General features: G+C 28.5%; 2 protein-coding genes across 3 annotated transcripts; both read right to left on the bottom strand.

The window, feature by feature from the left end:
* Positions 1–2,799: 2,799 nt before the first annotated feature.
* On the bottom strand, positions 2,800–10,389 carry LOC112736475 (BEL1-like homeodomain protein 8). The gene is made up of 5 exons (XM_025785952.2): positions 10,184–10,389; positions 6,759–7,777; positions 4,334–4,728; positions 4,161–4,221; positions 2,800–3,539 (listed from the first exon to the last, which is right to left on the bottom strand). The coding sequence occupies exons 2-5, from the start codon at positions 7,752–7,754 to the stop codon at positions 3,039–3,041; spliced, it is 1,953 nt and encodes a 650-aa protein (XP_025641737.1). The 5' UTR covers positions 7,755–7,777; positions 10,184–10,389; the 3' UTR covers positions 2,800–3,038.
* Positions 10,390–16,883: 6,494 nt separating this feature from the next.
* Positions 16,884–24,119, bottom strand: LOC112736472 (uncharacterized). Of its 2 annotated transcripts, XM_025785946.3 has the most exons (10): positions 23,666–24,118; positions 23,061–23,111; positions 21,774–21,896; positions 20,404–20,937; positions 19,289–19,728; positions 18,952–19,051; positions 18,801–18,860; positions 18,631–18,720; positions 17,616–17,735; positions 16,884–17,531 (listed from the first exon to the last, which is right to left on the bottom strand). In XM_025785946.3, exons 1-10 carry the CDS (start codon positions 24,062–24,064, stop codon positions 17,211–17,213), a joined length of 2,238 nt encoding a protein of 745 aa, XP_025641731.1. In that variant the 5' UTR covers positions 24,065–24,118; the 3' UTR covers positions 16,884–17,210. The 2 variants fall into 2 exon arrangements, with proteins under 2 accessions (XP_025641731.1, XP_025641732.1); XM_025785947.3 differs by lacking the exon at positions 21,774–21,896 and having other exon boundaries at positions 23,666–24,119.
* Positions 24,120–24,851: the final 732 nt, after the last annotated feature.

Here is a 24,851-nt window from a genome sequence, read left to right as displayed (position 1 = left end):
TCAATAAACCGGCTTACTTAAACCACCAAGCATTAAACAACTACCCTAAACCACATATAAAAACCGCTTGCAAAAACCGCTAACAAAAACCGCTAACATAAACCACCAACATAAACCACTACCAAAAACCACTGACTTAAACCACTAACAAAAACCACTACCCTAAACCACCACCCTAAACCACTAACATAAACCACTAACTAATACCACTAGCTTAAACCACTATCATAAACCACCTATATAATCCCCTCACCTAAACCACCTACATAAACCACTAACATAAAGTACCGTCTAACCAGGATACAAAACCACTAAAGCACAACTAACGCTTGAATCAAAAATATTTCCGTACTAACCTCGTCGTTGATGACCCCGGCTATATGAGCGACTCCGTCCAACCGATATAACTGTGCCGGATCGTCCCCCATCAGCAGAGTAGTCCGTTCAGGTCTTCCTCGGAGAGAATCTGGGTCGTTTTCTCTGAGATTTTGTGGGGTAGGGGTGAAGGGATAATGGTTCGAATGAGGGTGATTCGAACTCCTTATATACTTGAATCACACCTAATTCGAACCAGCCTGGTTCGAATTATGAAGGAGTGAATTACGAGTAATTCGAACCGGCCCGGTTCGAATTACATGGAATCGATTTCAAAGCATAATTCGAACCAACCTGGTTCGAATTATGTATGAGAGAAGTTCGAACCAGGGTGGTTCGAATTATGTATGGGAGGAGTTCGAACCTTATTGGTTCGAATTATTCAAATACCTACAACACTAAATCGAACCAGGATGGTTCGAATTATGAAGGAGAGAAATTCGAACCAGCTTGGTTCGAATTATATTAAAATACACTTTGGCTCATTGCTGAAACGAAATTGGATTTGGCGCATTTTGGTTACACGATTCTTGCTTTGGCTCATTATGGTTTTTTGCCCTAAATTTTATTTTGTGTAAAAATAATTTTTGTGTAATAAAATATTTAATAATTAGTTTTAATTATAGATAAATTTGTTAGTATTATAAAGCTTTTATAAATTATTACGAAATGTATCTGAAACAGATTGAGCAAAAATAAATTTTTTAAAAAAGGTTAGAGACCGTAAAAAAGATGAAAATGACTAAAGTGCAGATTTCACATTAATTTTAAAATGTCTAATGTTTAAATTGGTAAGAATTTAAATAAGATAAATGTAAAATAGATTAAAAAATACCTAAAATATTAAGATATTTTATAAAGAAAGATAATAACTTAGTCATTATAAAAATGATTTTATGTAATATAATAGAGAATTATTTCTCTTACTATATGAAAAATTACATCACATTAAAATAGCTTAATCTGTATACTCTTTTTTTTGGGTAAAGTGAATTAGACAACTTCAATTCTAAGTACCACAATACACTCACATTATACACTTGTCCACGTAACATTTAAGGATTCATATTCAATACTTGGTGCACTCACTAAGATTTGAACTTGAGTGCAGCATATTAAAAGGTATATGGTTTAACCATTTGAACTAGACTTCAGCGGTGTCTAATCTGTATACTAAAATGTGCTCTTGTCATGATTTGGGCTTGTCACTTGATCGAGGCCCAAAATGATTGGGAGACCTTTATTTTAAATGTCATGATTAAATTATTTAGGTTAGAATATGAACACAAATAAAGATTTAATTTGCTCATATTATAACTTTTAATTAATAAAAATATTAATTTACTCGATTGAAAATTTCAAGATATCAAAAGAAAAAAATCCAGTGAATATATGGGTAATATAATAGTTTTGTATCGTATAATAAATTAGAAGTGATATTATGTATAAAAATTTTTATAAGACGGAAAGAAGTTGTAGTTTGTAACTTGTGACATCAAAACCCAGCAGCAATTGGTGGTCCACCTAGAATCCGCATTTGATTTAACTTTTTGAAGATATGGGAGCGAGGAAAGAAAATGTTTCATCATAATTTCGTCCTAGTTAACATGGTAAATTTCTTCTCCTTTTCTATGTTTTCTTTTTTATTTAGGGATCACGTTAACATACATAAAAAAACTGTTTACAGAAGAACACGACTACATCCAAAAATTAAGCATTACTAGCTGACTTTCATCCTAAGTAGTTAACCTTACCACATTCGAATTGCTTATTTGCCTTTAATCAAATGTCTTTTTTTTTTTTAAAAAATATAGGTAGATAATAAAAGTACTAAATAATGTAAATAATGAATATATCGGATGTTTAATTTACTGGGTACGGGGATAATTATTCTAATATTAAAATTTAGGTAGGTAATTTAAAGGTGTAATGTGTTTTTATTTTATTAGACCAATTTTAGAACATATTATTCACATTGTTCACAAAAACCATTATCTACTTAGTAAAGTCTTTTTTTTTCTTTGGCACGGAATTTTCTAATCTGATAGATCAAGATTAATTTGCCACGAATTTAAAGATAAATTTTATGCATATAATTTGATGTCTAACTTCTATCTAACTTATTTTTATTATAAATTTTAAATATTTAATAATTATTTTTTTATATTTTTAAAATTAAATAATAATTTTTAATCCTTTTTAATAAATTAAACAAATACTTTTAAATACCATAACAATCATAGAATTTGAATTCTATTTAAAAATATGGTGATGGCCAATGGCCAATAAGTTACATTGCTGATTAAACAAAGTAAAGTTTAAAATTTTAACAATTGTTTAAATAAATAAATAAATAAACCACTCAACTAACTCAATTATCAACTAGCCAATTTTCAATTCTTAAAATGTGGACAAACTTAGAAGTTTATAATTGAAAATCACGAAATGACTTATTTAAAAAATTTAAATTAATAAAAAAAATATAAAAATTGCATGAATAATTATACCTCTAATAATAATATAACACCCAATAAACTAGTATCTACATTACCCCTTCCATCCCTTTAATTTCTTTATCAATTAAGCAAATTAAATCTTTGTCCAATATGATGAGAATATAGAGGTTTACCCATCGTCACGCGCTTGGCACGTGATGTTCCTAATTACCCTACGAAATCATGAATCATGTGCCCTCCAAAGTGGTGTCTAAGCTGCTCCTCATGATGTTGAATCTCTTGTTGTTGTTGTTGTGATCCTTCAACTCCATGCCTTAATTCCAAAGTTAATGACACAGGTCCAAGTCCCCCAACCTCGGCGCCGACGCCGGCGCTGCGGAACGGCATCAAACCCATGAATGTCCCATCCATGCATTCCAATTTAGACCTCTTCTCTTGACTCCATTGCACCTCTTCATGATGATGTATGTCATCATTTTCCTCCGTGGCATTGGCCAAGGATGATGATGATGATCCCATTTCCAAACACCGAAGAGGTTGGTCAACTAATACTTTGGCATGGTTGCTACTTTCATCGGAGGCTGAAGTTCCCTCCCCCATTATTCTATTACTAGAAATCTGATTGGCGCCTTTTGTTTCGAGCATGTGAATTTCCTCAACCATTGGCTTCCATACCCGGACTCTAGCATTTATGAACCAATTTGATACCTACATTATATTATATTCATTATTTAAATTGTTATTCTACCACTATATATATGAACGGAAATAATGTTACATGTAGAATGAAACAAAGTAGTAAATATCCAATTCATCCATGCAGAACATACAACAAAAGTACTTAGATATGAATATATTTTCATGTGAAAAAAATATATCAAATTATATAATAATTTTCAGCTATTACAAGGCTAAATCGTATCAATTCTTAAACAAATAACAGCTCATGTTGTGAGAATTTAGATGACCGTTAGAGGACTATCAGAATTTATTATTTTTGACCATCAGTTAACTATCAATATTTAAAAGTATGGGATAAATAATGTTGTTAAATTATTATATTAAAGGAATTAGACTAAAAAAATTGAATTAATAACTAAATCATGGCCAAAACTAATAATAAATTCTAATAGATTCTAACATTTCTCAAAAATTTATAGTACTCTATTCTTTTTGAATTGATAAAAGAAAAATGTCTTAAGGACCCACTTAAAAGTTAGAAGCAACCAAGAAAGTATGTCAAAACACAGATCAAATCAAGCAGGTAGAAATAAAGAAGATGATAGACAAAATTATGCATTCAAAAAGGACCCCCTCCTTCTCCCAAACCTGATTTCTTGATAGACCAGTTTGAGTAGCTAGCATATGTTTATCTGTGTCCGTGGGGTACCTGAAAAGAATTTTCAACACCAAAAAAAAAAAAAGTTAACAAAACTCAAAGTTTTGGGGAGGAAAAAATATAATTATTCAAGTGGATAACAAATATTAGCTTAGGAACATACGGATGAAGAAAATGCTCAAACAACCATGCTTTAAGGATGGCCACGGCGCGCTCCGGTAAGCCGCGCTGCGGCCTCCAAACATGTTGTTGAGGTTCAAAGTCCATATTACCCCCACCACCACCGGGTTTGTTCCTCTGTAACCTCGCCATGTTCGACTCGAATCGGTTACTAGTACTCGCCGGGGCCGGCGGCATTGTCGGATAATCCTCTCCCAAGGCTTCACATATAAGCTTGAGCTGACTGGAGATGGAGTTCTTTAGGGACTTGAAGTTCTTTGATACTAACTTGAGCGCCAAGGAAACGTATGGGGTTGCAGAATTGAGGCCTGCCACTGTCTCAAAGGATGAAACCACCATTTGCATTTGTTGATGGTATTGCTTGTATCTCCTTGTAACCTATTATCAAATTAAAAGTTTAATTTCCCTAAATTATAACTAGCATAATGTTATCATATATATACATCAACAAAAATATTATATAGTTTTATGAGCAATTACACAGATAAACAATTATGTATTGACACATTAGTAAAAAAAAAAAAAAATTAAACATATTATTTAAAAGTCATCTAAATGTATAAATCTGATTTAATAGTAAAAATTCAGTACATCAAAATTAAAAACTAGAATTTATCACGCTTCATTCTAAAAAAAAATTTATTAATTTGGACAAAAAAATACATGATAAAAAAAATGAGATGTCTAACATACATGATTTTTTCAAAAATTGAGAATTATTTTGAAATAACAAATCTTGTAGAGCAATGAACACAGAAAACATATGTTCATAAAATAAAATAGAACATATAGGAAACTCCATAACTAGAACAATTGCAATTATTATGGTAAAATTATTACAAGATGACAAAACCGAAAAATAATTACTCACCAAATATATACGGCAGGATATGATCCTCACCTTGTAACTATTTTTGATAGAGCTTTGAACAAACATATTATTATTGGACTTTATGAAAGTGACAATGTGCAGTGTCCTTGCTTAGACTTTGAACTCCAAGTTGAATTTATAAATAATTGTGAAAAGTGAAAGCTAAGTGAACCCCAGCTAATTTGTATAAATATGAATATGAATATGACAAATGAATAATTTAAGATATTTTCAGTTAAACTAAATTATTAGCAACTCATTTTACCTACTCCCAAAATGAAAATAAAAAGACTTAGCTTGATTTAACAAGTTAAAAAGATTAATAATTAAGGATATAAATTATAAAACAAATGGCGATTGCTATAGTGTCTAAAAGTATTGTCTAACTTATTATAAAAGATTAAAAATTAATATTTAATATTAAAGATATAAAAACAAATAATTTTTAAATATTTAAAATTTACCACAAAAAAATAAATTAAACAAAATTTAGACATTAAATTATAGGCACCGTAGATAGAATTCACCAACACAAAAATAACATTACCAACAATGAAAAATCAAATAGTAGGTGTGCTAGTATGGCAATAAAGTAGATGAGATCTTAATTCTTCTGCCATAGGCAACTTTAATTAGCCACTCCATTCAAAGTTTCAAACCAACAGTGAGATTGTCAAGAACACATGGATTTAGAAGGCACATTTGAAGTGAGTTACTGACACATTGGAAGAGTAACTGTACACTATATATCTCTACTACTAAGCAATAATGATGCACTTTGGGTTTTTCCCCCCACATTATCTGGGTGTCACATAAATAAACCTAACTAATAGTTTGTATCTTTGTGACCTAACTTTATAGCATCCACGGTAAACTAACTGACACCAAATAAATTAAAACAGAAGCCATGCATGCTGCCTTAAAACACAGCCTTTATGTCACAACAGTTAATTCCTGACAAACACTAACCATACCAAATACATATTACACATAAAACTTTGGTCATCTCCAATAATACAATACTTCTTGAAAATTTTAAACACAAGAATTAATTATAAATAAAATGGTTAGAGATATAATCATTAATGTTATTTTTTTTATTAACTTAAACTTTTAAAACGAGTGATTTCATAATATGATATCATATTTCTGTCTGAAAAATCAAGAGTTAGATATTTGCTGAACTCCAAAAACTAAAAAAAAAATTATATACAAAAATCAAACAAACCTAACAACTTTTTCCTATCAACTTAAAATTCTAGAAGGTGGAAACTCAGGTGCAGTCGACTTCACGTGAAGTTGATACCTGAGAACCGTTAAATGATTTGACTGATTTGACTAAATCTTCATTGACTAAATCTTCATCTAACGATTCCCAAGTATTAACTTCACGTGAAGTCGACTTCATCTAAGTTTTTACCATTCCAGAGTGAGTAGTTTAGTGACAAAAGTTATGTATAAAACTATGTTTATTTCTTAATAATTTAAATTAAAGCAGGTTATTACATAAAAAAATGAGGGCAGAGAAAAAACCAACCTCTTCTTGCATGAACAGTAGTTTGGCCTTATTCTTTTGGCACTCTGGCCGAGAAGGAGAAGAAGAAGGGGCATGGAACATGGAAGAAGATGAAGAAGAACCTGCTGCTGCAACATTATTATTATTATTATTATTACTACTACGTCCTCCCTTTTCAGAAACAAGTAACCCATGATCACTTCGATCATCATCATCATCATCAGCACAAGTAGTAGTAGAAGGCCATTCTGATGTTGATGGAGCAGAATGGCGGCGGCAATATTCATCTAACAACTTTTGACATGGCTTCAAGAACCTTGAACTCTTCAAGATTGTTGCATATCCCGTGAATGGACCTAGTGGACCAACACTGTTTCTGTAATAGTAACTTGATGGCTTCATCATCATTGGATTAGTAGTAGTAGTAGAAGATTTCACATGAACATTTTGACTATGATGATGTGATAATGGTGATGATGATGAGAGTGATAAGGACAACCCCTGATTATGATTATTATTATGATTATTCCAACCACCACCAGCAGCAGCAGTAGGGGTATAATTGTCAATAACATAAGGATGATGCATGAGTGATGAAGCCATTTCTGAGTTATTAGAAGCTGGCTTAAGATTCAGAATATCTTGTAAAGCTGCATTATTATTACTACTACTACTATTCTGTGAAGAAGAATAATGTGCAACCGTCACTATATGGTTATGGTTATTAGCCACACTAGGACTTAGTGTTGCAAAATTACCCGAGTAATAGTAACAGTTGTTATTAATCATACATTGTTGTGGGGATGAAGAAGCATAATAATGTGATGAATAGAGAGATTGTTGTTGTGGTGGTGGTTGTTCAACATCATCAAGCATGTTGTAGATTCTGGAATCTTGTTGGTGAAGTGAAATTTGTTCTTCAAGGTTTGTTGGGAAATCTTGTTGTAGATTCTGGAATCTGAGCTTGTCACGCCGAATTTGCTGTGCAACATGCAATTCAGGCCTTAAACTACTCATTCCGATCCAACTAATCAATCCTCCTGCAATCTCAATAATATAATTAAGAACTCATCATTTATATTAATAATGTAAAATTAGTTAAAATAATAAATATTTTATTAATGATATGTAGTTATGTACACACAGAATTAGTATATACTTGACATCATCTCATTAGAAAAGTGTTATTAATATAAGGTGGAAACTCAGGTCGACTTCACGTGAAGTTGATACCTGAGAGCCGTTAAATGATTTAATTGATTTAACTAAATTTTCATCTAACGGCTCTCAGGTATCAACTTTACGTGAGGTCGACTTCACTTGAGTTTTTACCTTACTATAAACATATATATTTGCTTTTTCGTCTATTGTAGGTTTAAATATTCTATTAGGACAGATTTAATTATTATAATAGTTGATTATTTATAAATTTGGTATGTGGCTAATTTTTATTATTAAATAAAAAACTAATTATTAATATCTATATAATATTTTTGTATTGTATATATTCTAATTGATTAAAAAAATACTAAATTGAAATTTTAAAAATAACAATATTTTTTACAAATATAATTAAAAAATATTTTAAAAACAAAAATTGTGCCTTAATCTTTTCTCAGTGCACATTAGAGATGATAAAACCAAGGGAATGATTAATTAATCAAAGGTGATGAAGGTCCACACACTCCCAACTAGCGGTTACAATAATGCGTGAGATAAGAGAGGGGCCAGGTTGGGAGACAGCAAAATTAACTACCATGAGAAACCAAACAACAAAAATTAATTACTACTCAAGAAGCTAGGATTAGATGTTATTGAAAGGACACAAATGTGACCAACAAGGTTTTCGGTACAAACATTTCTACTATTTGAGTCTTTTCCCTTCATCTGTGTCATGAGAAGACATGCAACTTGGGGGAGACAACAACATTAACTAGGCCATGAAAAATGTTACTATTTGTAATTAAAAACCACATTAGCTGTTACAAAAAGACAGATGTGTGAGGCCAATTAATTAGGTTCAACATCTAATAATAAAGAAGGTAATTATTAAGAGATCCTATATATTAATAAAAAACATTATTATTAAATAATTAAATAAAAAAGGCAAATTGCTAATGCATTGAAGGAAAAAAAATAAAAAGTGCAATATTTTTAAAAATGTAGTTAATAATTTGATTATCAATATATTTTTAAAAGTTGAATAATTTGTATAAAATATAATACCAAGTAAAAAAATTAAAATATATTTAATTAACATATACAGTACAAGACTAACACACTTTACTACTAAAGAAGTGTTTAAACATGAATCATAAAAGAGCTATATGTGGTTTAATCAAATTTTTGTTTAACTAATTATTTCTTCTTGTTGCTAGTTTTCAATTTTCATCCTCATTAATCTTTCTACTTTTAATAACTTAGCCAAAAACTAAACAAACAAACAAAAAGAAAGAAAAATGTATATACCCCTATAATTAACAAGCTAGCCCTTCTTCCGTACTAATAAGCATCATCAATAATATTATTAAATTTTTGAAAAATTTTTAAGTGTACCGTCATATCAGTGTTTCAGTTATTTTTAACCGTTGATCTTAATTATAAAAAATATATATAATATATATAATTAAGATCAACGATAAAAAATTTACTGATACACCAGTATAACGGTACACTTGAAAATATTCCTAAATTTTTCTCCCTTGACATACATATACACAGCCCCCAGCATGAAACTATTCCAACCACCAAAACAAAAACAGTGCATTATCTCAAATATTTCTGTCGGTAATAATAATAATAATAATAATAATAATAATAATAATAATAATAATAATAATAATAAACTGTCACAAAAGAGAAGAACTTATCAACACAGAAAATAAGAACATAGAAGAAGTTGAAGAATAAGCTATCATATATAATATTAAGTAATAATAATAACTCACGTATAAGCTAACACCACATATAATACACTCACTGAAACCCTAGCTTTGTGATGATCTCTCTCTCTCTCTCTCTCTCTCCAATTGGATCTATCTATGTATACGTGTGATGAGGTTGGTTTTCAGTAGACTCACAAGTCCACAGAAATCTTATTATTCTCTGCTTTGAAACCCCAAAAAGAAGTGAAAACATAAACAGTAGGAAAGAAAGAAAGAAGAAAGAACAAGGAAGAACAACAACAAAGAATATATATATACTTGGAGACACCTTGATAAATGTGCATATACACCTCACAAAATAAACCACGTTCAAATTTAAACACTAATTAACAATATATATATATATATATATATATATACGGAAAAAAAAAAAGAAAATACAACAAAATATATAACCTAGGAAGAAGAAGTAGTAGAGAGTTCAAAAAAAGGATAGAACAATTAAAAAGAATAATAATATGTAATTTTAAAAAAAATCATGTGATGCACAAGTGGTGATACCTTGAATTGGATGAGAAGATCAGAGATTGAAGGTAGAGAAAGATAGGGATGATGGAATTAATAGAGTAGCTGCAATTTTTGGGAAGATTCTGAGAGATAGAAGAGCGTGTTGGAATGAGTGGGGAATAGAAAGTGGGAGAGTGTGAAGGTAAGCTAAGAAGAAGAGAAATAGTGGCACAAATGCTTAAGCTTTAATGTCACAATTTAACCTTTAAATATAGATATACACTTATATAAAAATATCTTTCTAAAAATAATAATTAAGATTTAATTTAACAAATATTATCATTTATAATAAGTAATAATTTACATTTATATTTTCAGATATTTTATATACAAAAAATATATAATTTAAATTTATATTTATCAAAATTTTGTATACATATAAATCAATACAATTTACACTTATATTTTTCAAAATTTATACACAAAAATAATAAAACTTATTTGTTAAAATAATTTAGTATTTATACTAATTAAATAATAAATAAAAATATTAAAAATTACTGTCCTGAAAAATTTTCCTAATATATATTAATATTTTAGATATTATTTGTATATATATTACTATTTTAATTTTTTAATTTTTTCCATTTTTTATTCTATTTTTGTGGTGTGGTGCTCCTCCAACATTTGTGGTCCCTTGTTCCGTTACTTACATCCACACCTTGTCTTCCTCTTTACCCTCTTTTTATTCTGTGCGTTTTCCAAATTCTCTCATTCTTCTGTGTCTTGCACTCATTTTCTTTCTTTTTCTCCCACAAAAGGATATCATGTTTCTTGTTTTCAATATTATTATCATTGTTTGTTTGCAACTCGTTGTTTTTATGTTCACTTCAATTGAAATTTAGCTATGAATAATAAATTCCACATATATCTTGAATCAAAATTTTATCCACTTTATATAATAGTTTCTTATTTGATCTATTAATTTAAATCTCCTTTAATTTAGGGCTAAAAAATGATATAGATCTTGATTGCACAAAGTATTTAAAATTTAAATTTGAGTGTGGAACCAACTTTTGAGTACTATTCTTTGATAAATTTTTTTTAATTTTCTCATAATTTTATTTCAACTAGTACTATATACATTACATTAATTATAGGATTTAATAATAATCTAGGGCATAGATATAAGCAAATAACATATTACTCTCAGACGCACATGTGTTGTTGTGTAGGGGCTACCTTTCTTTCATTCTTTCATTTGATAGAGATGAACTACTAGAATGGAAAAAAACAAAATAATATCACCTTAAAAGCTTTTATTTAGGACAATTTATTAGGTACATATATAAAATAATGCAAGATGAGATATAATTGTTTATATATTTTTTTATTAGTTTAAAAAAAATTTATAATATGATATTGAAATTTGTATGGTTAAAAAAATTAGATAAATTTCAATTTTTGTTCTTCTTAAAAAAATAAATTTAAGATAAACTAACCTAAAAAAAAGTATACACCTGAGCTGTCGTGTCCGCGTGTCGGACACATTTCGGACACGACACTCACCGACACTCGTCCAATACGCGTGTCTATCGTGTCCAACCGTGTCTTAATAAAAAATAAAAAATTCTTCTCCGGATACGCCGGACACACCTAAATATCATCACGTGTCAGCGTGTCCAGTCTTATTCTTAACATATATTCTTAAAATAAATTTAGATATAATATATATTATTATTTATTAAAACAAAAAATATTTTAAATATTTGATATAATTAAAATAAGACATTAAAAATAATTAAAAATTTTAATTTATATTTTAATATCAATAAAATATCAAAATATCATTACGATTTATCCAAAAATACTTTATATTTTATATGTATGCGTGTCCCTGTGTCATATAAGATTTTAAAATTCGCATGTCAACGTATTCTGTGTTGTGTCGTGTCCTGTGTCCGTGTCACTGCATCATAGGTATACACAAAATAACCAATTTTATTATATAAAAAAGGTAGATATGGAAAAATGGAGATACATTATGAACAGTGCAAGTAAAAGATCACTGCCTCCTGCAACCTGGGTTTTGAGAACCTCCAAAACTCTCACTTGTATTTCTCTTTCATACACTCACTCACTCTCTCTGCCATTGATGAGTTAAAAGGAGAGAGAGAATATGCAGGTGACGTCATCTTTCAATCACTTGCTTAGCTTCTTGTATCAATGTTGCCTCGTATGCCCCAACTTCATCACTTCACCTTCCTCTTACACTCTTTTAACTTTTATTAAAATATCGTAGGGTTTTTAATGGCTTGAATAATAATGTTTTTAATCAAATTAATATTGAAAAATATTCAATTATTCAATGTGCAATCACATAATCCTCTTGTCCTTTAAGAATCATATTTGAATTTTTTAATATTTTATTTATTATAAGAGTTTAATTTTGTGTTGTCAAAAAAATTATAAATGGTTTAATTAAATTCATAAATTTAGATAATTTTTTAAATAGTAAATTTAAAATTAGTTAGTTTTTTACTGATACGATAATATATAATTAATTATTTATGTAAAATCTGACAAATTAATAACTAATCTATCATAAATTTAAATTTTATTTAAAAATTTATCGTTATCCAATAAATTGCTATATAAATAAAAGAAAATTCAAATTCTAACACTTGTTTAAGTAAACGAATAAAATAATCACTCAACCAATTTAAATTAGTTTTTGCATCAAACTCTTTATCACTATTAATAACATAGTATAAAAAAATTAAATTTTTATTATAATAACCACAAAATACTTCAAATGTTTATATTGCATATATTATAGAAAAAATTTTAAGTGTATCGATCGAGAATACTGATATTCTAATTGTTTTAACCGTTAATCTAAATTATAAAAAAAATATATATATTAATTAAAACCAACAGTTAAAATAATTAAAATACTGATGTTTTCGGTACACTTAAAATTCATCCTATATTATAAACTTAAATAAATATCTTTTTTTTCAATTAATAATCCTTAACTATTATATTTTTGCAATTAAGTGTTTCAAATCAATAAAGCTAGAAAAAGAAAAGGATGTTTAAAGTTAAAACAAGGAAATCTTAATTGTAGTGAGGTAAGCCAATCACGTCATTACAGAAACCCTAGCTAGCTGTATGGCTGGGGTAGCTAGCATATCACACCAAAAAAAAAAAATTTTATTTATTATTATTAATAGAAACTCTCATAAAACCATTCCAGTTCCAGCATCTGCCTTCCCTCCCTCTCTGTGGGTCTCTGCATCACTCTTCAGTGCTTGTCAATGTCACCTTTTGTTTATTTTTTTTTATTTCTTTTCCAATCTCACTACTCTACCTATTGTCTTCACTATTTTGCCACCCTGCTTTCTCTATATTCACGCCACTGCCACTCTCTGGACTCTACTGCCCCTGACATGAAAGCCTGTCCCTTCATCTAAGAGTAACCACACTCATCAATATTTACATCATTAGCACCAATTATCATAATTACAAATACTAATAATAACCACTTTTTATTTTTTAAATACATAAAAAAAAATTTATAAAAAGATGGGTTCAAATATAATATAATACTAAATAAAAATATTATTTGTATATTAAAATTAGTCATTATATATTTATATAAAAATATATATATAATTTAATTTATTTTAATATATATTTAAAAACTAATAATTAATTTTAGTAATTATTTTTAATTAGCAGGTACCGCCTAATATTATTAAATATTAAAATATGAATAAAGAAAATTAATTAAGATAAAAATTAATTTTACTAAAAGTAAAAAAATCGTTAATCTTATTATTGTTGATTATTGTTTTTGTTTTTATTAAAAAGATTTTTGCCTTCGTTCAAAAAAGTTTTTCCTCTTCAATGTATATATTTTATACTCTCATATATAGGTCAAACTACACAATTAAGAGTATTTCTTGGTATATACAATATTAAATTTTTCACCCACTAATAATATCTTATTTTTTGTTTTCATAATAATAAATTAATGACTAAATATTGATATCTATATTTCAACCTAAAAAAAAAAATAGTTTACATAGTATACAATAATAGAAATGTATTAAGTATTCGATACATAATAACAAGTACAAATGGCTCATGTCTATTGTCTAGTATCAAGCACTTGTGCCCTAGTACCTTAGCTTTATTATCTGCCACAACAAAATAAGTTAAAAAGGAAAGTAAATTAAATATTAATACAATATAAAAATATCATTAATTGGATATGGTTTTATAATAATTATGGATCCTTGCCCTTATGTTTTATTTGAACAAATATGAGAGTTTTTTTAATATAAAAAATAAATTTTTCTTTGTCTCGGTTTGCATGTGTAATATACTAATATATGGACTTATGATGAGTTATTATATTTTTAATAACCTTTTTTTATTTTTTTGTAAATTCTAGAAAGAGTGAACATATACATGAAATATTTTGTTTCCTAATAGAATATTGTTGTGGATAATTATCTAAGCTTAAGTTAATCTTTGAAGAGTAAGCTATGTCTCAAAAATAGGTTAATTGTTTTGTTATGGAAATAGAAGTAGTGATATACTTTAATATTATAATTTTTTGTATTTTTTAAAATTGTAGAAAGTACATAAATCGGAGGGTCTAATTTCTGTACCTCAAATTTTTTAATTTTTTTAGCATAAACCGGACGGTCCGATTTCTGTACCTCTACAAATCAGACGGTCCGATTTGTGTATTTCTAGAAATCGGACGGTTCGATTTATGTACCTCTAATAAATCGGACAACCCACTTTTTGTTTCTCTAGTTAAACGAATCTACATTTGAGTATAACACCCCAACAATTCACATTTTAAAAAAATACTACTACCACTCCAATATTAAAAATAAAAAATTCACAAAAATAAAAATGAATTTGAAAATGTTGCAGGAAATTATATATATATGTTTTCTCAACTATCTGAGTGGAGTGGCATGATTAATCACAAGTTTCTAAGCATCTATTTTAGTAAAAAGAGTGAAAAAATAAATAAATAAATAAATAAAGAATTTGGAAAAACAAAAATTCCTTATCACTGAATGGATGTGATTCCCATGTACAGCAATAGGGAAATACGGTGTACATATATATGCTCCAAAGTGAAGTGAGAATATGTATATATATGGGGACGAAATTTCACAAAGAAAGGGTACAATTGGACATGATTTATCAGTCACATTTTGACCATTCATTTGCTTAATGACATGAAAGCATATAAAGAATTTATATGTGGGGTCCCTATATACATTAGATGGAACATGTTCTGTTTTTCAACAATTCAACTTATTCATGCTAGGTACAGTCACACTTCAATTCAATTCACATAATAATTATTATAACATGGTTTCATTGCTTTCAACCTAGCTACTATATATCTTAGCCACAAGGTAGAAGGAGAGGGTAGTTGAGAATCACAATCATGAAACCTTTTTTACAAACATAAGATAGTAGAATAATCATTATACATTTTTTTCCTTAATTTTATGTAATTATTTTCTATAATTTTTTAGAACAATTATGTTATTTACACAACATTATTGATAAAATGTATGACTAAGTTGAACATCATATATATAGAATGTTTGTGTGTGTCAGAAAATATACAAATGCCAAAAATATTATGTACATCATATATTTATTTGTGTATTAATATATATTATTTTATATTAATAATTAATTTAATAATTATTTTTTATATCTACATAATATGGTTGATAAAAATGCTTTGGCCCAAGCTATATATATAGAGATACATTCAAATCAAGGAGGCTTCAAGAGGATGTTTTGTAATGTTTAAGCCCAAATAAACGTTGAAGTTAATCCTATTTGGGCCTACGTTGCATTATAGTGGGCCCATTTGAAGTTTTAGGTAATGCCCAAACAACTAGCTCTGGCCCAAATATAATTGACCCTATATTGGCAATAAAATTTAAAAAATTAAATTAAATTAAAATTTTACAAAATATTACATCACTAATAGTTTTCTAGAATATTATTCTAAAATTATTTCAGGCCACAGATCTAAGTATCTAACATACATAAATATAAACACTATATTTAAATGAGAGGAATGGAAATGTTGAAGTTGCAAGGATAAGGTTGTTGCAATTTCCTTATTATAATTTTTGTTCCAAAGTAGAAAGACAGCAAAGTGTAACAATATTCTGTGTGTAGCCAAATAATAATAATAATAATAATAATAACAATAATAATAATAATAATAATTATATCTCACCATGTGATGTGATCAAAGAGAGAGAGAGGGGTTCCCTACTTAGCCTTCTTTTTTAAGTTTTCATAAGGGGACATGTATGTCATGTAATCATATCTTTCTTGTCTTGTAATCTATTCTTGCCCTAATTAAAGATAGTGTAATTCATACACAATAAAAATAAAAATCAAAAGAGTAATATAGTAATTAACTTATATCTTTTTTACTTTTATAATTTCTTTTTCTTAATGTAATAATAATAGGTAAATATAGCTCTTCTATATTATATATTTCTCATTTATACTATTCTCTACCCATGTAAAACTTTAAACTTGATATCTTTAACAATCTGTTAGGTATCTAAAGAAAGTGAAAAACAACACCTTAAAAGCTAGCTATTAAGGGGAAGAACCATTCTCCTTATATACAACATCAAGCATCTCATATTACTCGATGTGAAACTTTGAGCACCCATAATACTTAAGTCCCTAACACAATCATTTATTAACAAGAGAAAAGTTAAAGAAAAAGTTACACTTTAAATGATATAACCATTTGTATTTTTTATATTTTGGCTATAATTAGCAGACAAAAATTACAACACAAATAGAAGAGAATACTAGAAGAGTAGCAAATTGGTAAAATATACTTCTATATTTATTATTATTGACATTTAGATACCAAAAAAGTGCAGTCTATTAATTATAACAATTTTATATACATATTCCATCACCTTCAAATCATGTTTTGTGTTCTATAATTGACTAAAGAGCAAGGTAATAAGGAAGAGAAATGTATGTATTTTTATATTGTCAACAGATATTGGAATTCATAGTCATAGGGAATCTTGTCAACAATTGTAGAAGCCTTAACATTATTATTATTATTATTATTGGTTCTGAAGCAATCCACCATTGATTTCCTTAAAGTACCAGAAGTAGGTAACTGGTTACACACCCAATCCACCAATGAATCTATGTCTGATGCAAAATCATGCATGTTTCTGAGAAGTAGTTCTGGGAATCCAATCCTTTTTGTGCTTGTTGCCAAAATTGAAGCTTGAAGATAATCTAGTTTTGATTTCTCCAATTCAGATGTAACTCCTTCAGATGTGTATATCCTCACCTACATGCATGCATATAAATATATCAATCATATGCTTTAATTGCAAAGTATTATCATTATTATTGATTAGTTAGAAACACTTACAGCTGGAGAAGAACGAGTTCCACAACAGAGAGCAAATGTGACATTAGGATCTATGGATTCAACTTCATAAAGTTCACCAATTTTTGACTCTTTATCTTCCCACTCACCCTTCCTCTGTACCTAAACCATCCATGAAACATGGATTAATTCTTTATTATTTTTCACTTTCTTTAAATTAAAAGTTATTTCAAACGAGTAGACTATCATTTCTAATTATAAAAGTTCTTAGGTAGCGTTTGGTGGAGAGACAGAGACAGAAAGACTAAGAGATCGGGATTGAAATAATTCTCAGTATTCTTTTTGGTGCAAAACGGGAGACAGGAATTGAAACAAGAATGAAACTCTAATTTAATTTGCACAAAGGGTAAAATTGGAATTAATTAATTGAAATGAAAGTATTTTAGGTATAAAATGTTATTAAAGTTTTAGTCTCTATCTCTAAAAATTTCAGTCTCCTGTGTCCCTACTTTTTGGAGGTATTGAAATACTGAAATTTTAGAGACAGAGACAGAAATTTTAGAGACAGAGACAAAAATTTTAGTACTAGTCTCTGAATTAACAAACACGATATTGAGTCTCAGTCTCTCAATCTTTCTCTCAGTACTTCAAAATAAACGCTAACTTAATGTTAATAAATTTACTCATGAAAGATGAGAAATTGTCATTTCTACTCATAAAAGTTTGAAATATTAACAAATTTATCTACAATCATATTACGTGTACATCAAAATTAGCCACTAGTATAAAATATATATTGAAATATAAATACACATTAAAAATAAATAAACTACATATATATTTATACACAAATATATTATTGACTAATTTTAGTGGTTGATTTTGATATAATTAACGTTTGGATACTTTTATCACACAAAAACTATTTTTTAACAGTATAAAACTAGATTTGTTGATTCATTTATGGTTAATTTTGTCTGGATTCTAAATTTTGATGGATAAAGATTGTAATTTCCTCTTTTCAAATTGAAGAGATTGGTTGAGCCTAATTACATACCTCTTTGATATTAGAAGTAGCTCTTTTCCTCAAAATGAAATGCTCTATTTCTTGAGCATTTATTATGTTGCCTCCTATATTGAGAGTTGCCTATATATACACACAAAGATTCATTCAATTAAACATTTAATGTCTAAAATCTTATTATGTGTAAGATCTTTCTAGTCTACCTTGTTCATCAATGCAAGTAGCTTTTCTGGTGTGGATGGAACTCCATATTGTATAAATCCCTAAAAGAAAAAATTAATTAATTAAATAATTAGTAATATCATATAGAGAAATTGAACATGAAATTTAAAAAAAAAAAAAATTGTACCATACATGCATGATACAAGCATTGTACACATTAATCCAGAATGCTAACTTCTGTTGATAAGTAAGGCATTTCAAATCAACTGTTTGAAGATTACTCATCAAGATCCTGCATATGGAAAAAAATAATAATATTCTAAATTGATAAACAAAATGTACTAATTAATCAAAGTCATATATGTTAATGGTGAAAACTCAGGTGCAATCGACTTCACGTGAAGTTGATACGTGAGAGCCGTTAAATGATTTGACTGATTTGACTAAATTTTCATCTAACGGCTCTCAGGTATCAACTTCACGTGAAGTCGACTTTACCTGAGTTTTTACCTATGTTAATTAAGCAGACCTTAATTTCCTTAGTAATGGAATAGAGGAAGGATTTGAGATGAACTTAGGATCCATAGAAGAAGAAGTGAATATAACCAAGTTCTTGTAAGGACCAATGTCCCTTGGAATGGACTCTTCAGTATCAAAGATAGCATAAGGGTCTTGTTGCCTTGCTTCCCTTTGAAGCATTAAGTTTGATTTTGTGTTTGATGTAGTGTCCACCCTAAAGCTTCTTGAGCTTAGTGAAGAGTGCATAGACCTTAAAATTGGACCTGATTTCTCCAATTCCATTGCTCTTGATGTTCTTAGAAGCCTCACATATATGAAATTCAAACACTTCATTATGCTCTCTGATAGCTTGTTGGGTTGCCATTTTAGATCATTTTCTTCTGAAAGAAGTGGATCAAGCAGTGATCTTGTTGGAAGATCTAGGTACATCTCTGGATTACGTTCCCTAAGCTTACAATATCAAATTAGATAGTGATTCTAAATTAGTAATAATGTTCACATAATATAAGGTACATGCATGTGGGGAAAATGTAGTAAGAAAATGTATTAAACCACTCTTCCACCTTAGCCCATGACTAGGGGTGTAAGTTACCGAATCGGACCGAAAATTACCGCAAAATCGAACTAAAGATTACAACAACCGATTTGAAAACTGAAAAAATCGGTTTTTGTTTTCTGACAAAACCGATCGGTTCGGTTCGATTTTTGGTTGGCTCGATACGAACCGAATCGAACCGAAGATATGCATACATTTCAATATTTTAACCTTTAACCTAACAACAAAAATCCTCAACCCCTAACCATTTCAATGTTTTACTCTTATTATTTCAGTTTATTGACTATTTTAAACCTCTAATTATTGTGATTCATATTCTTCTCATTAGAAATTAAAAACCGAAAAAACCGACCGAACCAAACCGAACCGACAACACCCCTACCCATGACAACAATAAAGACGTCTCACGGCCAACAATTTCAACCCAACAGAATACACAAATAAAATTATAATTGAATTTGTATATTCTGTTGGGTAGAATTTGTGGGCAGTGAGACGTCTTTATTGTTGTCATGGATTAAGGTGGAAGAGTGGTTTAATAAAATTAAATGAGTGAATGTGTTACATACCTTAGGTGATGGATGGCGAGGGTCTCTCATAGGTGAAGGAGCTTTCACCATCCCATTATTAATTTTCCTACCAACAACTCTTTCTTGATGAAACTTCACATCCTCTTGAAACTTGTTTTCTTTCTGTTCAACTGAATTCTTCATCATCATCATGAACCCTGTTTTCTCATTAAGACTACTACTAAGCTCATTATTATTACTATTAAGAGCATAGTAATCACCCTTTATAGCTTTGCTTATGAAATGCAGTGCTTTGGTCTCATATGCCATTCTTTCATGAACACTGCTTCTATGATGAATAGGACTTGGAATTGGAATTGGAATTGGTGCAGAAGTAGGGAAATTGTGATGATGATGATTGTTCACATTATAAGAACCAGAATTATTATTATTGCTCAAATTCCATGATTTTGATTTTGTTTCCTTTGTGATCTCTTGTTCATGTTTCAAACTTGTTTGAAGATGATTTATTTGGATTTCAAGTCTTGATATCTCTCCCTCAACCATTACTAACTCTGCTAAAAGTTCTTTCATCTGCACAAACAATATTTCATGATTCAAATGTTATTATCTAGTTAAATTATTTAATTTGTTGCCATATAAATACATACTTTTGCTCATTAAGTATGTAACATGCATCTAATTTTTTTTTTAAATTTAATTATTATGTTAGTCTTTTCACCAAATTTATAATTAGATATTTATACTTATTTCTTTTTAATTAGATTCCTACACTGTTTTTAATTTTGTAATTAGATCTTTTTCGTGTAAAAAATATTAAAATTAAAAGAATATTCATTCTAAAAAATATATGATCAAAGATCCAATTAGACTCTTGATTGAAAGTGTCTTTAATTTGCAGAAAAATATTCTGTTAACTCTAATATTTTTCACACTAAAAATGACTTCATTACAAAATAAAAAACAGCTTAAAAATCTAATTAAAAAATTAATTATAAATTTGATCAAACAATATAAATTAATAAAATAATTAAACTTTTTTTTTAAATGTCACAATATGTTAACTATTGTAGAATAGTATACCTTCCGTGCGTATTCCATAAGACTCTTCAAGATCTAATCTATCTAGCTAGAAGAATATTTTTATTGTTATTTATTCTCATGAAAAAAAAAAAAAACCATTAGTCTATGACAGCATAGAAGGCATAAACCTCAACTGTTTGGGTGGCACTAAAACCTACTCTTCTGTTTCTTTTAATTTATCACTCTTCTTTTTCATATATATGTATATGATTGTGAGATTTTGATTAAAAAATGACCAACTACTATGAGAAATTAATCTAGCTTAGCCAGAGAAAAAGAAAAATAGAATAATGGCAAATTGTGAGGTGAGGATTATTTGATTTTACCTTGGGAGGAAGAAAATTGGGAATTGATGATAAGGTTGAAACATTATTTGGTCTATTATGCACCATCTCTAAAATCTCATGAACCTTTTCTTCTTGGTCCAATAACTTTTGAAGCATAGAGACCTGTTTATTACATTCAAAATTAAATCATCTATATAATTATTTTTCTAATTTAGGTGAAATGCTAAAATGGAATTTATTTTTTAATAAATGTTATTAGTCTTGATTAGATTGTTTTATAATCTTTGTTATAAAATTAAGCGACGTTTAACGAACCGCTGAAATTCTGTTTTGCGGCAATTTAAAACCGTCACAAATTTCTATATAAACTGTCGCAATTTTCCACTTTCTCCATAGTGTATATAAAGATGCGTTTAATTTGTGTTTTTATTTTTAGAATTTTTTTTAATTTTGCAAAAATAATAATAATAATAAGATATTTTTTTTTATAAAATTCTAAAACAGAAAATAAAAATACAAACATGCTTCTTAGCTTCAATCATCAAGAGCATGGTTGAGGTTGATGAAGTTTGATTATTACTAGAATAGTTAATTAATACTATATGTATAAAATTTCCAATTCAAAGGTGTTCCTTCATTTGAGGAGTATGGATCTCATTCACTGCTAGTTCTCCATGGTTTAAAATAGCAAACTTATAGCTCCAAGGTTTGTACTATTTTATTTCTATGAAGAGGAAACTGATAAATGAGTCATAGCTTTTTATCAAAAGAGAACAAACTATAAACTATATATATAGTGATCTAAGTTCATTATCACCATGATCTGATCTTTTGAATAATATGTACTTTCATAATAAATATTTGGTTATGGTTGACGTTTTATGGTGCTACTAAGTCAATTAATGGCAATAGGTGTTCCCTACAAATTAAAAGGCTACAACACATTGCTATGCTTTTCTTTCAAGGAAAGAATTAAACTAGTATATTTTATTTTTTTAACTGATTAATCATAGCCCATGATGAAAAACTAGTTAATTAATTAATTAGATCAATGATAATTGCATTTTACATTAATATTTACCACAAATTAATTAACCTAATTTGTTTACAATCTAGCTGCATATATATGGATAATGCTAGATAGACAAAAAAAAAAAAAAAAAAACAGATAGAACTTGCCATATTTAGCATTAATTAATTATCGCAACAATTAATGAATGCTAAATAAAGCAAGTTATGGCTGTTTTTGGCTGATTTTCTTTGGTTACCAAACATTTTCGCATCAATATTATTACTACTATGGAATCAAAATATTAATCCACTTACCTCTCTTTCAAGTTCCTCTTTCTTTTGCTGCCCAGAAATTTTCTTCTTCCTCTGAAAACAAAGAATAAAAGAAGGGAAATAATAATCTTTAACTTAATTAGGAAAAAAAAGGGATAAATTTATACATTATTATTACTTTATCTGATCATAAAAATGAAGCAAGTAATAATCATAAGTTTTATCTACTAGTATCAAATTATTAGGAATTGCACCATAATATAAATAAATAAAAATTATTTTTACATGTAAATTTTAAAATTAATTATTTTTGTTACCTAATAGCAACTTGATTATTGAAAGTTAGGACTTAGGATAAAAGAATTTTACTAATAAACCATCCCTATATATATATTTCTTCAATAATATTCATAAAAATCATGATAAAAGGTCAAAGATTAGGAAAATTTTTAAATGTACTGGTATACTGGTGTTTCAGTGATTTTTAACTGTTCATCTTAATTATAAAAAGTATATATAATATATATAATATATATAATTAAGATCAACGATTAAAAATCACTAAAACATCGGTGTACCGATATACTTGAAAACTTTTCTAAAGATTAAAGATTGAATTGTGGTAATATTAGATTAAAGAGACTTACAATAATATCATTGGAGGGAGAGCGAAGCAAAGAAGAAGAAGGTGGTTCTAGTTGGCTGGCCATGGAAGAAGAAACCTCACTACACCCAACAATGTTAGTATTAGCACCCCAACGCCTTGAAGAATAGACATTAAAACAACACTGTTGTGTTGTTGTTGGAGGGCTTCCTTCATCACCTTCATTACTATTATTTTTATTATTATGGTTAGAAAAGGAGGTTATTGATGATGACACAAACTTGTGACCCAAGAAAGTCCCATCACTTCTTCTAATACCATTCTTCTTCTTCTTCTTGGCTTTGTTTATTGCATGAAAAGATGAGAGGGAGCTTTCAGGGTGGTGGTAGTGTTGTTGAAGAAGAAGAGGGTGTTGTGGATGCTGGTGAAGGTGGGACATCATATCATACAAAATAATGAAATCAAATTATAAAATGGAAGCTATTGTGGCGGTTTTTGGTTTGCCGTCACAATTTTGGCGTAGCTTGCAATCTTGGTTTCTCTATATAGCGGTTGATGAACATGAATCATTAGCGTTTGTTTTGAGGTACTGAGACAGAGATTGGAAGACTGAGATTCAATATTATATTTGTTAGTTCAAAGACTGGTACTAAAATTTTTGTCTCTGTCTCTAAAATTTCAGTATTTCAGTATTTCCAAAAAGTAGGGAGACAGAGGACTAAAATTTTTAGAGATAGAGACTAAAACTTTAATAACATTTTATACTTAAAATATCCTCATTTTAATTAATTAATTTCAATTTTACCCTTTGTACAAATTAAATTAAAGTTTCATTCTTGTTTCAATTTATGTCTCCCACTTTGCACCAAACAAAATACTAAGATTTATTTCAATCTCTGTCTCTTAGTCTTTGTCTCTCAGTCTCAGTCTTTTCGTCTCTGTCTCTCCACCAAACGCTAGTAAGAGTCTTCTAACTCTTTTTGGTTACATATTCCGAGCTATGATATAATCCAAAATTTTATATGATTTTGTTACGCTTTGGTCATTTTTGTTGTTATTAATTAAAGAGATATATATAGTATAGATATATAACCTAGATAATAATAAAATTTCATACATGAAAATTTATTATTATTATTGTTTTTATTTGGTTGGTTGATGTAGTAAAAGGTGGCTTTGTACTTGGGAAACAAATTAAATAAATAAGAAATTATATGATGGGTCAAAGA

Source organism: Arachis hypogaea, chromosome 13 (assembly GCF_003086295.3).
Source record: "Arachis hypogaea cultivar Tifrunner chromosome 13, arahy.Tifrunner.gnm2.J5K5, whole genome shotgun sequence".
Taxonomy (NCBI): Eukaryota; Viridiplantae; Streptophyta; class Magnoliopsida; order Fabales; family Fabaceae; genus Arachis; species Arachis hypogaea.
The sequence above is the reverse complement of the archived record's forward strand: the minus strand, read 5'-3'. Positions and strand labels throughout refer to the sequence as shown.

What these genes read in the sequence shown, in the direction of transcription:
- LOC112736475 (XM_025785952.2), bottom strand. Translation starts at nt 7,754, where the DNA reads ATGAGTAGTTTAAGGCCTGAATTGCATGTTGCACAGCAAATTCGGCGT. An exon ending in TTTGAGCATTTTCTTCATCC is followed by an intron (nt 4,222 to 4,333) that starts GTATGTTCCTAA and finishes AATTCTTTTCAG; the next exon opens with GTACCCCACGGACACAGATA. An exon ending in CTGGTCTATCAAGAAATCAG is followed by an intron (nt 3,540 to 4,160) that starts GTTTGGGAGAAG and finishes AATATAATGTAG; the next exon opens with GTATCAAATTGGTTCATAAA.
- LOC112736472 (XM_025785946.3), bottom strand. Translation starts at nt 24,064, where the DNA reads ATGATGTCCCACCTTCACCAGCATCCACAACACCCTCTTCTTCTTCAA. An exon ending in CTCCCTCCAATGATATTATT is followed by an intron (nt 23,112 to 23,665) that starts GTAAGTCTCTTT and finishes CTTTGTTTTCAG; the next exon opens with AGGAAGAAGAAAATTTCTGG. An exon ending in GAACTCGTTCTTCTCCAGCT is followed by an intron (nt 17,532 to 17,615) that starts GTAAGTGTTTCT and finishes GCATGCATGTAG; the next exon opens with GTGAGGATATACACATCTGA.